Genomic DNA, 17,547 nt, shown 5'->3' with positions numbered 1-17,547 from the left:
AAGAAAAATCCTTTTCTTTCTTCTCAGTCTAGCTCTAACCCTCAATTCAACAGTTTCACAGTTTAACAATTTACAAACTCAGGTGAAACATTCAGTGGTATCTTGTTCCGGCGTACCCCTTCAATTCAGAAAACAAAAATATAATAAAAATGTGTTACTACAGGGGCGCCTGGGTGGCTCAGTGGGTTAAAGCTTCTGCCTTCAGCTCAGGTCATGATCCCAGGGTCCTGGGATCAAGTACCGCATCGGCTCTCTGCTCAGCAGGGAGCCTGCTTCCCCCTCTCTCTCTGCCTGCCTCTCTGCCTACTTATGATCTCTCTCTGTCAAATAAAGAAATAAAATCTTTAAAAAGAATGTATTACTACAAATAATAAGCTAACCTCTTGTCAGGTAAACTTAAGAAAACAATTATGTAGAGGGGCACCTGGGTGGCTCAGTGGGTTAAAGCCTCTGCCTTCGGCTTGGGTCATGTTCCCAGGTCCTGGAATCAAGTCCCACATCAGGCTCTCTGCTCAGCAGGGAGCCTGCTTCCTCCTCTCTCTCGGCCTGCCTCTCTGCCTACTTGTGATCTCTATCTGTCAAATAAAGAAATAAAATCTTAAAAAAAAAAAAAAAAAGAAAACGATTATGTAGGGAAAAAATGACATATTGATACTAACAAATTACTAAAAAATATGGTTGAATATTATGCAAGTACCTCTGATACGGCTTCAATTACAATTATGCTATTTATATACATTCAACAGAAACGCCTTCCTTCCACCAGGATATGGTGGAATAAATTAAATACCATGTCAAAAGTCTCATTTAATTCCTCAGCCTACAAGTAAGGAACAAAGACTGAGTCTCACATGTGGAAACTGACCTGTTGCCTGCTTCAATACCCACGGAATCCAGCCTACAGGTAGTAAAGATGTCACTGAACAGGACAAACTTGAGGAAAGAGGAGGAGGGGAACTGGATGGTTTCTGGGTTCTGAACTTGGGTGACAAGGTGCCAAAAATCCAAGCCCCAAATAAACAAACAAAAAAAACCATTCCGGCACATAAAAGTAAATGACAACCCTAAGGGATTTACAAACCTCAAGACAGAAGTTAACTTTTCAGGCTTCGGTCTTATGGTTCTAGTTTTGCTCACCATATCATAAAATGACATTGTCTGTGTGCCCATGTAAACAAATCATTACATTAATGATGCTGAATCAGAAAATTGCTAAGCCAACTTGTGTGGTCAAATCTCTGTCCTTCCAGACAGAGACCTGACCACAAGGAGGGCCTGTGGAATGAGGCTGGCCCTGTGCCCTGCATCCTTCTAAAAGCATCAGTCGGGACAGGAAAAACAAACAAGAAATGCTGCACTCTGAGATAAACCAAAATAATAGGGTTACAGAAACACATAAACCTGGAGCATTTCCTGTAAGTGAGAGAGACTCTCTGTCAACTCTGTCCCTGACTTTTTTTTTTTTTTTTTAAGATTTTATTTCTTTATTTGACAGAGAGAGATCGCAAGTAGGCAGAGAGGCAGGCAGAGAGGGGGAAGCAGGCTCCCTGCTGAGTGGAGAGTCCAGATGTGGGGCTTGATCCCAGGACCCGGAGGTCATGACCTGAGCCGACGGCAGAGGCTTAACCCACTGAGCCACCCCGGCGCCCCTGTCCCTGACTTTTGCAGTGCTGCTGGCTGAAGATGTCCTAACTTTTGTGGATGGGATAATCATATTCGAAGAGTGCTGGTTTTCCATCCCAGGGAGTCTAGTCAGAAACTTGGTAACCTTAACAATTTTGTTAACCTTAACTTTAACAAAAACAATATCAGCTTTTCTCCTTTATGATATATCTGGTTTGGTTTGGTGTGGGGGTGGTGGTGGTGGTGGTTTTTTTTTTCCCCCCTACAATCTGATTTCCTGGCAACTTCTTGGCAAATAAACTTCTCCTTTCTAAATGGTTTAGTCTCCGACTTCCTTTCACAAATGGAAAGAAGAAAAAGCTCCAAGCAGATCCCGGGAACCCTCTCAGAGATATGCTACTCTTCGTTCCTACTGGCCCACACGACCAGGCTTACCTGCCCGGAACCCCTCCAGCACACACGCTGTGCTTGGCGTAGCTTTCCTTCCAAACCAGGTGCTGGTTCAAAATCTAATGCTTCCCGCACGCAGTGCCCCCAGCTGTCCCCGGGGGTCACTCACCTTGACAGAGTTGTCCTGACTGGAGGTAGCAAGAATGTGCTCAATGTCTGGGTGCCAGTCCAGGCCATGGATCTTGGAGAGGTGCGCTGCGAGATACTCCACCGCCGTGCTGGGTTTCTACGACAGGATTGGCAGAGTGTTGTCAATTTATAAAGAGCTCCCTGAGTGTCTACCATAGAATGGTCTGCTGGGGGCTGGGTGGGGACACAGAAACACTACCAGATACTGTCTCTATCCTTAGGAAACTCCACTTTGTTTTGTTTAAAACAAAACAGAGAAAGACTTCTCCAACCCTCCTTCATACATGCTCTGTATTCGGGCCTGTGAACTTCTTTTCTTTCTGCTCCAGCCCCGGGCGTGGCTTTAATGAAGGACCCCGGGTAGTGGGAGCTCTTCCGCTGACTAGTGGAGTCTGCAATCCCCACTCCCCTTCCTCGCTATCACCCAAAGAGAGGGGCTGCGAAGTTCAGACAGACCCCACCTCGAGACCGGAGGGAAAACCACCAATCTTAAAGTAATCGCGCACCAAGACCCCCCAAAGAGAATGAACACACATCACAAAAGATAACTCTTCATGATTAATAAGCTTATATAAAATAAGCAAACTCGGGAGGAAACCTCAGAAATATACATTAAAGTCAGATTTTATTAAACTATCAAGTTATGGGCGCCTGGGTGGCTCAGTTGGTTAAGCGACTGCCTTCGGCTCGGGTCATGATCCTGGAGTCCCGGGATCGAGTCCCGCATCAGGCTCCCAGCTCCACGGGGAGTCTGCTTCTCCCTCTGACCTTCTCCTCGCTCATGCTCTCTCTCCCTGTCTCTCTCTTCTCTCAAATAAATAAATAAAATTTTAAAAAAAATTACTTTAAAAAAAATAAACTATCAAATTAGAAGATACTTGTAAATAATACTCGACACTGGCAAGGCTCCATTTGTCACTGCTGGTGTTTATACAAAATAGTACAACCTTTCGGCAAAAACCTTTGACAATTTTTACCAAGCAACTTAAGATTTTCCTTTCCTAGGAGAATATTCAAATTTCACAAAAAGCTTTAGATAACTAAAGATGTTCATCTTGGTGATACTGGGAATACCAGAAAACTAGAAGTAACACAAACAGTACATGAGGAATAATTAAATTTTAGATCAACTACGGTACAGCTATCCAACATAGTATGGCAGAGTGACTAAATGTTAGACACAGGGATTATAGGACAGGGAAAATGCTATTAAATGGAAAAAGTATCTATGACCATGTACGTAACAGGATAAACCATGTTTTTTAAAAAGCACAAAAAAAACACCAAAATGCTAGCATTTGTTCTTGGGGAATGGGCCTATGAATGTTTTTTATTTTCTCTTCTACAGTTTCTACAAAGAGCATGTATTACTTCTATAATCAGTGCTGGTCTGTGAGGTTAAGAGCAGTCTTCAGAGCCAGCCTCCCTGAGTTCAAATCCCAACAACAAACAGGCCTCAGTTTACTCATCTGTAGAATGGGGATAAAGACAGTGCTTACTTTAAAGACTAGTTATAAAGCGAGTTCTTAGGACAATGCCTGTGCATAAAAAACATGTAGTAAATGTTACTACTACTCGTCTTTGGGGTGTTTGAATGAAATCCAACATTGCCACTGATACTGCACTTTTTTAAGCCTCTGATGCCTGGTGCCAAGAGTGCTACTTCGATACTGGAAAGTGCCAGAGAAGTAAAAATATGACCTACGAGTTTTACAACCCCTCTGAGCAAAAGTCCCAAGTATTAATTATGGGTGTCAGGCGAAGTTAAAATCCTTTAAACAAAACAGATAAAATTGTTGAGGGAAGTCAGGATTCTCAGTAGACTGACAGGAAGACTAGGCAGGAACAGTCTGGCCGTCTCTTTCTGGAAGATAAGGAACACTACTAGTTTTTCAACACTAGTTCAGAAGACATGTACTGACAGGGATTAAGGGCGTACTACCAAATGGTTTATATTGCTGATGGCCTGAAAACAGTCTAAAGCAAGTCTGTATGCACTACAAACTAACCAAATGTTTTATTTAAGCCATTTACATATTTAAACACTATACTAGTGATGAAAGAAACAAAACCAATCACCACTTTAGGGAATCAAGAGAGGGCAGAATGGCTAATGTGAGACCACACTAAGGGACAGAGACAAAAACTAACACATAGAAGACGTACCCATCCAACCCTTATGTACAAAGTCACCTTCTCACCCAAGAGCCACGGAAGGCAGAGGGCTTCAGCCAGCCCAAGCTTCCCTAGCAAGCTGTAGCACCCACTTCACCCGACCCCCAATCTGCTTCATTTCCTTCTCCTCTGCCCAACCGTCTGACCAAATACCTGCCACAAGGGAAGGGACGGGGCTGCCAGAAGCCGTGCTGGGATGAGACCGCATCCCGGCTGACAGTTTCGGGAAAACTACAAGTGGCTGCTTCCCACAGGAGCTGAGAAGCTCTAGCCTCCACTGTCGGAAAGCAGGAAGTGGCATGACACCCACATCTTACAAAGTCAACTGCCCCGTGCATTATGACCCCATCATCTGGGAGTCGGACACCGGGGAGCATTTTCCCGCATCTCTGTCCTCACTGATGCCAACAAACCAAACTCTCAATAGACTCTCCACTGCGGCAGCCACCGGGGGCCTGCCCTTCTCCCGTGCCCACCAGGTACACAGGTTGTGCAGGGAGAATATACGCTCTGCGAGCTTCTGTGAGGCTGAGGGGACAGCTGGATGTCTAAGGGAGGATTTGAGCACCCTAAGTACCTCGCCTTGGTGATTTCTACCAGAAACACCCAAGGTGGAATATGTCCTAGAACAACCAGTTTGCACTCTGCAAGCCGGAGCACTGACCTTCTAGAATAGTGTCTGGTCCCCGGGCTTGACCTCCTCAGTGACACACTCACTATCAGTATCTTCGTTTTGAAGATCACGTAACCGAGACTTGGAGAAGTGTAGTGGCTCAGCTGATAATGTAATTAGGAGGTAGCAAAATGGGGCTCTAACTTAGCAGGCCCAGTTCATTTTCTTAACCACTGATCCTAATACTCTCTATCTTCCTTCAACATCAGTTTTGATCAGGAAGCACATGTCTTCCGGGACTATGATCTTAAAATGGTAATTTGCTGCAGTGCACGGGGCACCCTGGCCTTGCTAGATGAGTCCTGCTACTACAGCACCGTCCTCACACCCCTGGGGAGGGATTAAGGACCAACTGGGGTGGGAGACAAGAGATTACTCACCCGCTTGTCCCATATCCGCACATCCCCGTCATGACTGGTGGCGAGGTAATTAGCATTTTTTTTATTCCATTTGACCTGTGAAGCACCGGCTGCAAAGGAAAATCAGGGGAAGAAAGCGGCTGCCCTCAACCCCCCTGGCACCAGAGTAGAGAGCGCTTCCAGGGCGGCTGGATAATGAGTTCCCGCTGAAGGAGAACAGAACCCGTCAAGTGCCTGTGACTGCACCAGCCCCACATTAAAGAGAAAATGAAGCCAAAAAATTAATGAATTAACTCATCGGAACAGGATCAGAGTCACCTAATTGAAGAAATAATCACACTCAGGAAAAAACCCTACTCGTGACCTCCGCGCAGAATCAGCAGGGAAGCACGTTTTCTAATGAGCAGCAGCCCAACATGGCGCCATGGGGGGTGGGGGGAGGAAATGACTACTCCTCACACGGTCTGTCTCTTCCTCATCCCCATCACCGGGGCCAGCCCAGCTCTCCCACTCAGAAGAGCCTCAGCTCAATGCTGGTTCCCACCTAATCCCTCCCTCCCTCACTCCCCTATTCTGGAGGGCAACCTTGGAGAAACAAAGGTTCCCGAAGCTCAACTGAAGAATAAGGCCCCGAGTTGCCCAATTCTGCCCTCAGAAGGGTGTGTGCACCAGCCCCCTCCTGCGCTCTCCCCTCCCATCAGCGGCTGCACATGACCCCCGGCCCTGGATTCAGTCAGAGAACGGGAATATCCCCCGACACTCTGAACTGAGTCCTTTTCCCACTCTGCCAACACAAAGAGGTAACAACAGTAAGAAGGGAGCTATCTGAGAGGAGGCATTAGCGTAAGATGCTAGATGGGCTGAGACCTGTGAAAAATCTAGGACATATCAGCACTGGTAGTTGGCTCTGAAAAATAACCAAGTTCATTCAGTTACACCAGAACAACACAATGGCTCTCCTTCCCATCTCTTCTTGTCCTTGCTCAGACCACAAGCATTTCTCCCTTTAGGTGGGGTGTTTATTACTGGGGACACTGTTGGGCCCTGATCCAAGAAGAGTGGGAATGACACAACAAGGACTCAGAATCTAACAGGAAATGGAGTTAAGACCCAGAAGTTATCCTTGCTTGGCTTTGGCTTTTTGTGTTTTTTTGCTTGAGACACAAGGCATCTCAAGTCACCTAGGAATGAACAGTGGAGACCCCTAAAGGAGGAAGCTAGCGTAGGAGACCCAGTTTCTTTGCAAGAAAGGGTATCAACTGCAGGAGAAAGTGAGTAGGAAGAGTCTGCCCCATTTCCTCAAGACAGATTACTTGAAGACTTCCAAAAGAAATATACTTTCCCCAGTGTGGAGGCCATCAGACCATGAGGACTGCCAAAGGGTTCTGGGAACCCCTGATTCAATCTACTAGAGTTGTGACAACAGGGTCAAACAGTTCCCAGACCTTGGGTATTCTCGAACAGAGAATAGTCTGGAGTACACACAGGCTCCTACTTACTCCCTACCCCAAAGGCATAAGCAACGCGCTCATGGAGAGATAAAGGACCACAGACTCCAGGGAGCAAAACTGGCCAAGTTTCACCTTCAGGGAATGGTAGATCAAGCAGCTCACCAAATCCACAGCATCTCATTAGCCTCTTTTCTCCCAAAGCAGCTTTGCTACCACTGAGAAATCTCACTGAGCGGCGCCTGGGTGGCTCAGTGGGTTAAGCCTCTGCCTCCGGCTCAGGTCATGATCCCGGGGTCCTGGTATCGAGCCCTGCATCGGGCTCTCCGCTCAGTGGAGAGCCTGCTTCTCCCTCTCCCTCTACCACTCCCCCTGCTTGTGCTTTCTCACTCTTGCTCTCTGTGTCACTTGCTCTTGCTCTATTGGAAATAAATAAATGAAATCTAAATAAAAGAAAAAAGTGCCAAAAAAAATACAAAGGAGCAGGATTTAAGAGACAGACAATGTATATTTTTAACAAAGATGTCAAAATACAACACTGATGGGACACCTGTGTGGTGCAGTCAGTTAAGCCACCAACTCTTGGTTTCGGCTCAGGTCATGATCTCGGGGTTTTGAGATCGAGCCCTGCGTTGGGGTCTCTGGGCTCAGTACAGATGTCTGGTAGATTCTCTCCCTCTTCCCTGTCCCTGCCCCACTCTCTCTCTCTTTCCAAAAATAGATGAATAAATCTTCAAAACACAATGCTGATGACTGGGCTTCATCACCGTAAGATACACCATTTCTGGGCCCAAATTCTACTCTCTGTAAATACCCCACAACAGCCCCAAAGCAGAATTCCAAAACAATCAGTTCCAACTGAGAAAACAGGGGGACCGAGAAGTAATTTCAAAGTTTCAGTACATCCACATTAAATGACAACATGGGAGACACAATCAGCTTCATCTAGATTATGGGGAAATCATAAGACAAACAACCTGGTTTCCTCAATAAATAAACTTTAGGAAAAGAAAAATAAACCAAAAAAGGAGAGGGGGAAGAAACCTACCAATTGTAAAAGATGAGAAATATAACAACCACTTATAAGTATGTTTTTTATTTGGATTCTGACTTAAATAATTTGTAAAATAACAACTGAGATTAGGGAAATCTGCGTACTGCTTAAATATCTGATATTAAAGAGCCACTGTTAACCTTTTTAGGTCTGCTTATGGTACTGTGATCATCTTTTCTTACAGGGTTCTTCTCTTGCATAAATATCACCTACTGAAATACTCATTGAGGAAATGATATGACACCCAGGAAATGCTTCAAAAAAAAAAATTTTTTTTTTTTTTAAAGCAGGCTTCATGCCCAATGTGAGGCTTGAACTCACAACACTGAGATCAAGACCTGAGCTGAGATCAAGAGTTGGACCCTTAACCAAATGAGCCACCCCACCCAGGCACCCCTTCAAAATCAATCCAAAAGAGATGGGAGTTGGGGCTGGGACAGTGGGTAGAGGTAAGGATGAAATAAATAAGACTGGCCAGCCAGTGACCGATGTTGAAGCTGGATCGTGAACATAAAGCAATTTCATCTTCTATTTTCATACGTGTTTGAAATTTTCCACAATAAAAAGTTTAAAAACAAACCATTTTGGCTCCTGTCCCTGAATCCTGAAATGAGTTCCTGACCATGCTTAGCACTCCTGACTCTAACTTCTGAGAGCAGCCTAAAACAAGCCCCTTGCCAGGAGGGACCTAAAATCCCACCCATCTGAGCCGGAGACTGGGGCAGGGGCAGCCCCATGCGAGAAGGGACGGAAGGAATGACCTAAGCGGGGGCGGGGGTGGGGAGCATACACTTACCTACAGCAGACAGTGCAACCGTGGGCTTCCTTGTGTCTCTGGAATAGAAAAGTCAGAGATCAAATGCCCGATCCGTATGCCACCACCCTGGTACTTTCTGCCCTCTGCACACAGTTCTCCCTCCCCCTTCAGTGGGAGCTTAGAGTTCAGAGGGAACACGAGGGCCTTAAAACAAAGGTAAAGAGAGCCTTATCTCCCTTCAGGGACAAACTTTCTCAGCTCCTTCAAATGAGGCTGAGGCTGAATTTCAAATCACAAAGTTGAAGCCACAGAAAGCGAACTACATGATTCAGCATGGCCTGCGTGACCCTGATGTAGGGATGGAAGAAGCCAAAAGAATCCCTTCCCGGGGCCATTTCTCCTAGTGGCAACGAAGTGACAGTCATGGAGGCTTAACTCTGCAAGGACCTTCCCGGCAGGACTTCAGAGCTGAAGTAAAAGGTGACTCTCAAATTCGCAGTTGCTAAGAGGGGGAAGCAGCCCAAGGGTCCACCAACAGAGAAATGGATACCCAACACAATGTGGTCTATACATACAACGGGATATTATTCAGCCTGAAGACGGAAGGAAGTTCTGTCACAAGCTACAAAAGGAACAGCCCTTGAGGACATTAAGTTAAGTGAGATAAGTCGGTCACAAAAAGACAAACACCACATGATTTCACTTCCACTTATATGAAGTATCTCAAGTAGTCAAATCCACAGAAATAGAAAGTGGGAAGGTGTGGAATGAGTAGTTTTAGCTTTGTAAGATGAGAAGTTCTGGGGATGTGCTGGGCATACACTTTACTGAACTGCACACTTAAAAATGGCAAGGATCTGGGGCGCCTGGGTGGCTCAGTGGGTTAAGCCTCTGCCTTCAGCTCGGGTCATGATCCCAGGGTCCTTGGATCGAGCCCCATGTCGGGCTCTCTGCTCAGCGGAGAGCCTGCTTCCTCCTCTCTCTCTCTGCCTGCCTCTCTGCCTACTTGTGATCTTTATCTGTCAAATAAATAAATAAAATCTTAAAAAAAAAAATGGCAAGGATTGGGGCGCCTGGGTGGCTCCATTGGGTGAGCAACTGACCAACTGTTGATTTCAGCTCAGGTCATGATCTCAGGGTCCCAATACAGAGCCTTTCATCAGGCTCTCAGCTGGGTGTGGAGCCTGCTTGAGATTTTCTCTCTCTTCCTTTTCCCCTCCCCTTGCTCTCTAAATAAATAAGTAAGTAAATAAATAAAATCTTTTTTTTTTAAATGATGAAGATGGTAAATTTTATGTTTTGGGTTTTTTTGACCACAATTAAAAACAAAACAAAAACAAAACAAAACAAAAACCTACTCCTGGATAGAACAGGAGACTCTCAGAGAGAGACTCCTGGGTTCACTATAAAGCCAGAGGGCGACTTCACCTCCAAATGGTAACGTGACAGGACTGGGCGTCAATCCAGACCTAGGGGATGGATGGCCAATCTGCAGCTCAGACTTACTATCCGGAAAACCTGAGAAGGAATCATCTGTTCAGTGTCCCTTAATCTTTAAATTATGAAAACAAATTATTTCACATCAGTGAGGAATACTCTAACCTTGCCCCGTAGTTCCTGGGGGTTTTGTTTTGGTGTTTGTTTGTTTGTTTGTTTTAAAGATTTTATTTATTTATTCGTCAGAGAGAGAGCGAGCGAGCTAGCACAAGCAGGGGAGAGGCAAAGGGAAAGGAGACTTCCCGCTGAGCAGGGAGCCCGATGCAAGACTCGATTCCAGCCCTCTGGGACTATGACATGAGCTGAAGGCAGAGGCTTAACCAACTGAGCCATCCAGGTGCCCCCTGGGGGGGGCAGCCTCCTCCCATCACCCCCGGATTCTGTGCCCTTGCCCACTCGGTGCTGCCATTAGACCAACTGCCACTGAGGCACTAACGAGAGGGGGTTGCGGGTGAAGTCCGCCACGCACATCCTGCGCCGCGGCTCCCTTTCCCTGGTCTGCCCACTTCTTAGAGTAAATCATCCCAGGGCCCCTGCCATTTGGGAGCAGAGCAGTCTGCCGGCGGGAGGGGGTCCTGTCTGGGGGACTCTACAGACTACACCCTCTGGTTAGTCGCAGCTGCTATGGCAAAGGGAACTTTGCTCTATGAAGGGAGAAGAAAAGATGTTTACTAAGAACTTCCGACACGCCAGGCCCCAGGCCGGGTGCTCCTTCACTTGTCACCTCATGAAGATGAAGAGTAACCCTGAGAGGTGGCTCTCAGTGGCACTTACAGGTGGGCGATGGAAGTTTCGCCAAGAACAAAGCAGACGTACCTTAGAGCACTGCCTGCCGTAGCACATATGTGTCTGTACCCACCAAGCCCCCCCACTGTCACCTGTCACTTCAGTTAAACTTCCACTGGACTTCCAGACACCAGCACCTAATTCTCCGCCAGAGGGATTTCCCTGCTTGCTGAGGCCTGCTTTGCAAACCTCCGTGACGGGCCTGAAGTGCCAGGGAAGGGGGGGCCCAGGGCACAGGCTTCAACCAATGACTGCCAATGGATGGCACCCCCACTTCCTTAGCTCTTGAGGGCGGGACACCTCCAAGGAGGGAGTTCTGCACTAGCACCTAGCAGCCCCCAGTAGAAGTAAAGGCCATCTGTTCACAGGGGTACCTGAAGGATAACATGCCCCTGCCTGGAGCCTTCCTGGTCCTGTCTCTCTTCTCTATCCCCCACCGGCATTTCTGTCACCTCCTAAATAATGTGCCGGCGACGTGTCCTCATCTCAGGGTCCGCATCCCAGGGAAACCAAACTAAGACCCCTGATTTCTTTTTTTTTTTTTTTTTTAATTTTATTTTATTTTTTTTTTTTTGAAGATTTTATTTATTTATTTGACAGAGAGAAATCACAAGTAAGCAGAGAGGCAGGCAGAGAGAGAGGAGGAAGCAGGCTCCCTGCTGAGCAGAAAGCCCGATGTGGGGCTCGAACCCAGGACCTGGGATCATGACCTGAGCCGAAGGCAGCGGCTTAACCCACTGAGCCACCCAGGCGCCCCTAGACCCCTGATTTCTAAAACAAAAGTCCCAGATCGTCCCAAAGCCTGGTGGTTTGGCATTTTAATTGTTCTTACTTGATATCCCAAATGTAGATGTAGGTGTCCACGGAGCTGGTAACCAGGAGATCCGGCTCAAACACGGCCCAGTCCAAGTCACTGGAAATATGAGATATAAACAGAACAATTCAGAGTTCAGTTCCAAAGTGCCAGCAGACTCAGTTTCTAGTAGCTTCCAAGAGTCACCACTCATAGGCCTCCCTAACATGACTTAAGGCAGCAATCTCCAAACTTCTCTAAGCAAGACTTAAGTGAGCACCAGGGGAAACTTCCAGGCCCTCCCCCTTGTCATCCCCAGCTATACTATCACCTGCTCCCAAAAAAGAAATGGAGGATTTCAATTTCAAGTGCATGTGCGTGTGCACACACAGCAAAAACACAAAGTAATTTTTGACTTATCATTCTCTAAATCAGGTTCAACCACAGGTACCTTGAGTAAAACCAACATCTCTTAGAGCAGTGGCAAACTGCCACGTTGCCACATAGCTTTCAAGAAGGGCAAGGCCACCCTACCCATGTCCCCCCTCCTAGAAAGGAGGTTCCTGTGCAATTAACACAGGCCAGGGACCCAGCCTTTCCCAGCATTTCCTGGGCCAGCTGCCCCACTCCTGCACTCTCTGCTTGCTACCTCCCAGAAGGAGTATTCCCCACGCAGAAATAGGGACCTAAGGACAGGATGGATCAAGGAACACTCCAGAGGCCAAGGCCACAGGCAGGAGGTGACCATGCAGCTAGGTAATGGACTCTGCTGCAGGAGATCTGTGCCCCAAGCGGCTGAAGAAAAAGCAAAGGGCTGCGTCCTGCTTTCTGTACTCCTGGGCACTGTCAGTTGTCAGCGGAGTAATTCTGCTAGCTCCCTCCATGGCAAAAGATCGGCTCTAATCCTTCACTCCAGACTGGGCTGTATCTGTCTTGAAGGTCTCCTGGGATCGGGGTTAGTGGTTACACCAAAGCTGGTTGATCTTGGCTATGAGGGCCATCACAACGCAACACAGAGGGTCAGGCCATGCAAGGAAGATGGTGTCTTCGTTTGTTCCCATGAGACTACAACAAAGGGACACAGGCCAGGAGCTGCGGAGGGCTGGTACCTACCTGATGACACGAGTATGGCCTTGTAGGGTGGTGCCAACTTCCCCGCTGCCATCTTTCCACTTATAAAGGTCGACCCGCTGGTTACTCTGAAAAGAAACAAGGGAAAGAAGGCAGCCAGGAGCACATCAGAACATGTGCTCTCACCGCAATCTGCCGAGGGCTGAGAAGGGGAAGCCATGAAGAAACCAACTCGCATGGCAGAGATTTACAGACTGACTTCCTTATGAAGCCAAGAGAAATGAATACACTTAACATCTGAGCCACCCTTAGCTCAGTCCACAGCACTAAAGGGCAGTGCTATCTTCAGAGTAAAGATACCCTGAACAGGTACAGCTGAACGGAAGCTACAGAGGCAGTACTGAATGCATGAGCAATGGAAATGTTCCTGGCCGCTAGAGGGACCGCCTCCCAACTCGGAAGGTCACACACCCATCTCTCCAGCTGCTGTCACACTAGATGTTTTTAGTTCGCCTTTCCCACTTATCAAATGCCTGGAGTCCTTCCACCACGCTTTAAAAACACATACGCACGAGAAAGAAAACAGAACTAACACCAAAGGCATGTCCTAGGAGGCAAAATTATACAGATTCCTTGAAATATGCCTATACTTTCTTAAAGGGTTAAGTAAAAAGACACGGGGAAAAAACTGGCCAGAAGAAACCACACTACAATAGGGAAAGGAGAAAAGAAAAAACCATGTTTCACTAAAAGAAACAACCAGCCAGCAAAATACTTAAATATCAAGAGCTTGGGGCACCTGGGTGGCTCAGTGGGTTAAAGCCTCTGCCTTCGGCTCAGGTCATGATCCCAGGGTCCTGGGATGGAGCCCCACATCGGGCTTCTCTGCTCAGCGGGAAGCCTGCTTCTTCCTCTCTCTCTGCCTGCCTCTCTGCCTACTTGTGATCTCTCTCTGTCAAATACATAAATAAAATCTTAAAAAAAAAAAAAGAAAAAAGAAAAAAAAATATCAAGAGCTTAAGAAACACACCAAAAGTGAACAAAGATTATAACAGTCTGATTACTAATAGTTATCTAATAATTTCTGAACAGATACAGAAGATGCAGGTACATTAATATCTATATATTACCAGACTGATTTTCATTTTAGGCTCAGAGATAGACAGATGTACAAAGTTCTAAAGTTTTAATCCAGAAATGCCAGTTTCCAATTCTAAACAGATAAGGTTCCCAGTCTAAAGGTTAGGATTCAAAACAGCTTCCAAACGGGAACAGGAATGAGAAGTGAAGTTCCCCTCATCTTACAACACTACCCCATCTCCACTGGGCGGCTCTGGGAGTCTACATCCTAGGAATCTTAAGAGCCCTGCTTCCTGCTCTCCCGCACCATATATGCACACTGGCTGCCATCACCCACCTTACAAGGGAGGCAGCTGAGGCTTGGAGAGCTGGGAGAGCACTAGAGATAAAATAGTGTCAAAACTAGGCCTTGACCTCAGATGTCCGTAACTCCAAAGCTCTTTCTCCTGAAAAACGCTGTCTTCCAACCAACAGCAATAAAACAAAAAAATCAATAAATTAAACTTCATCAAAATCAAAAGTTTCAATATATCAAAGGACATTATCGGGGCGCCTGGGTGGCTCAGTGGGTTAAAGCCTCTGCCTTCGGCTCAGGTCATGATCCCAGGGTCCTGGGATCAAGCCCCACATCGGGCTCTCTGCTCTGCAGGGAGCCTGCTTCCTCCTCTCTCTCTCTCTGCCTGCCTCTCTGCCTACTTGTGATCTCTGTCTGTCAAATAAATAAATAAAATCTTTTAAAAAAAAAAAGGACATTATCAATAAAGTAAAAAGATGATTTACAGAATTAGAGACATATTTGAAAATCATATCTCTGGGGCCTGGATGGCTCACTCCTTAAGCGTCTGCCTTCGGCTCAAGTCGTGATCCCAGAGTCCTGGAATCGAGCCCCAAGCGGGCTCTCTGCTGGGTGGGAAGCCTGCATTTCCCTCTTGCACTGCCCCGCTTGTGTTCCCTTTCTCGCTGTGTCTCTCTTGGTCAAATAAATAAATAAATAAATAAATAAATAAAATCTTAAAAAAAAAAAAAAAGGCCAACTTTAATTAAAAAAGAAAATAAATGAAAAGAAAAGTATATGTCTGAGGCATCTGAGTAGCTCAGTGAGAGAAGTCAACTCCTGGTTTTGGCTCAGGTCATGAGCTCAGGGTCATGAGACTGAGCCCTGAGTTGGGCTCTGTGCTCAGCAGGGAATTTGCTTGTCCCTCTCCCTCTGTTCCTCTCCCTGCTCTCTGTCTAAAATAAATAAATAAAACCTTTAAAAAAAATCTTATCTTGGGGAGCCTGGGTGGCTCAGATAGTTAAGTGTCTGCCTTTGGCTCAGGTCATGATCTCAGGGTCCTGGGACTGAGCCCCAAGTCAGACTCCCAGCTCAGCAGGGAGTCTGCTTCTCCCCCTCCCTCTGCCTCTCCCCCTGCTCATGCTCTCTCTCTCTCTGTATCTCTCTGTCTCAAATGAATAAACAAACAATCTTTTTTTTTTTAAAGATTTTATTTATTTATTTGACAGACAGAGATTATAAGCAGGCAGAGAGACAGTCAGAGAGAGGAGGAAGCAGGCTCCCTGCTGAGCAGAGAGCCCGATGTGGGGCTCGATCCCAGGACCCTGGGATCATGACCTGAGCTGAAGGCAGAGGCTTTAACCCACTGAGCCACCCAGGCGCCCCAATCTTTTTTTTTTTTTTACATAAACAAACAATTTTAAAGAAAAAATTGTATCTCTGAGAAGAGTCTAGTATCAAGAATATATAAATAACTTTGACAACTCGGCAGCGAAAAGACATACAGTCCAATTTCAAAATAAGCAAAGGACTTCAAAAGACATTTCTCCAAAAAAGATGTGCAAGTGGCCAACGGGCACACGAAAAGATGCTCAAAGCATTAGTCATTAAGGAAATGCAAATCAAAAACCATAGTGAAATACTACTTTATACCCACTAGGATGGCTGTAACTTAAAAATTAAAGAAAAAAGGGGCACCGGGGTGGCTAAGTCAGTTGAGCATCTGCCTTCAGTTTGGATCATAATCCTCCAGTCCTAGGATCAGTCCCTACATCAGGCTCCCTACTTAGCAGGGAGTCTGTTTCTCCCTCTCCCTCTACTCCTCTCCCTTGCTTGTGCTCTCCTGCATGCCCTCTCTCTCAAATAAATAAGTAAAATATTTTTTTAAATAAAAAAATTAAAATTAAAGAAGAAAAACAACAGAAAACAACAATTTTGGTGAGGATATGGAGAAACCAGAACCTTCACCCATTGTTGGTAGGACTATAAAACGATTCAGCTACCATAGAAAAGTCTCACGGTTCCTCAAAAAGTGAAACACAGACTTACCATATGACCCTGCAATTCCACTCCTAAGTATATACCCAAAGGAACGGAAAACAAGTACTCAAAGAAGCACATGTACACCCATGTTCATTTCTGCTTTATTCACAACAGCCAGCCCAAATGTCCACGGGTAAAAGAACCAGTAAACAAAATGCATTACAGCTGTACAATGGAAGAGTATTTGGCCATAAAAAGGAGGAAAGCACTGATTCATGCTACAACAGAGATAAAGAAGGTAGAGACAAAAGGCACGTATTGTGTGGTTTTGTTTATGTGGAATATCCAGAACAGATAAATCTACAGACAGAGCACAGGCCGGTGGTTGCCAGGGGCTGTGGGGAGGGGGAATTCAGAGAGATGCCTGAATGGTAAGGGGTTTTACTTCGGAGTGATGGAAATGTTTGGGAACTAGAGAGGAGTGTGGTTGTATATATCATGAACGTAGTAACTGACATTAAATTGTCCACTTTAAAATGACTGCCAAAAGAAATTAAGAAGAAAAAAGAAAAGAAAACAACTGTTTCCCCCCACGCCCCCAAAAAGGACTATCTCACCACTCGTAAACAAATGCAGGGCTAATCCACTCCGGCCAAGTACTGACTGGTCGGCCTCAATCAGCGGTTTCTCATCAGAGCAAGTTTACTTGCCAGGGACATTTATCAATGTCTGGAAGCATCTTCGGTCGTCATGATGAGGGGGAAGACGAGGAGGCCACTGGGACTTGCGGGTGGGAGCCAGGGATGCTGCTGGAGCTCTCACAATGCAGGGGACACCCCCCACCACAAAGAATTATCTAGCCTGAGATGTCACTAGTATCCAGGTTGAGGACCCCCGGACCAAATGAACAGGGGCTGCGGGTGAGAGGGGAAAGAAAGTCCTAAAGGTAGAAGCCAACAAAAAGAGCACTGTTCCTAACACAGCGGGAAAGGGTCAGGAATGGGAAAGCAGGAGACTGGCCCCCGTTTCTCCTTTGGAACAGTCCCTAAACCAGCTCCACCTCAGATGTCTATGGTGAGAGTGAGACAGATTCTATTTTGGAAATGACGGGGAAGAGCAGCTTTTTGTTCCTCCTGAGGCTGACAACACTGCTCTTCTTTCTCTTTCCTCAGATGCTTTCCTCTCACAGACTGTCATTTCTGATAAGAAAAGACCCAGACAGCCCCGTGAATGGCTGCGTCTCCTGGATGATAAGACGGGTTTCCTTTAAATACTGTCCTCCTGGCCCCATGCAAAAGAGCAAAAGGTTTAGATTTCGAATTGTTCTAGGAGAATAGAAATGCTAATAGAGAATCTGGCGAACATCTAGCCCAGATCTTTTTTCAGTCATGAATC

At 46.2% G+C, this 17,547-nt stretch overlaps 1 protein-coding gene across 4 annotated transcripts in view; it reads right to left on the bottom strand.

Annotated features, from left to right (window-relative positions):
• Nucleotides 1–17,547, bottom strand: part of WDR59 (WD repeat domain 59) — a 94,977-nt gene that overhangs the window by 53,918 nt on the left and 23,512 nt on the right. For all 4 annotated transcript variants that reach the window (XR_007123848.1, XM_047710895.1, XM_047710896.1 and 1 more), the window contains exons 4-8: nt 12,858–12,943; nt 11,784–11,864; nt 8,708–8,745; nt 5,431–5,519; nt 2,183–2,299 (exon numbers count right to left, since the gene is read on the bottom strand). Coding sequence is in view for 3 of the 4 variants with exons in the window: in XM_047710895.1 (XP_047566851.1) it covers nt 2,183–2,299; nt 5,431–5,519; nt 8,708–8,745; nt 11,784–11,864; nt 12,858–12,943 (411 nt within the window). In the remaining variant the exon portion in view is untranslated. The remainder of the gene's footprint in view (nt 1–2,182; nt 2,300–5,430; nt 5,520–8,707; nt 8,746–11,783; nt 11,865–12,857; nt 12,944–17,547) is intronic.

This window comes from Lutra lutra, chromosome 17, assembly GCF_902655055.1.
Source record: "Lutra lutra chromosome 17, mLutLut1.2, whole genome shotgun sequence".
NCBI lineage: Eukaryota > Metazoa > Chordata > Mammalia > Carnivora > Mustelidae > Lutra > Lutra lutra.
Note: the sequence above shows the minus strand (reverse complement) of the source record. Positions and strands in the feature narration are given on the sequence as shown.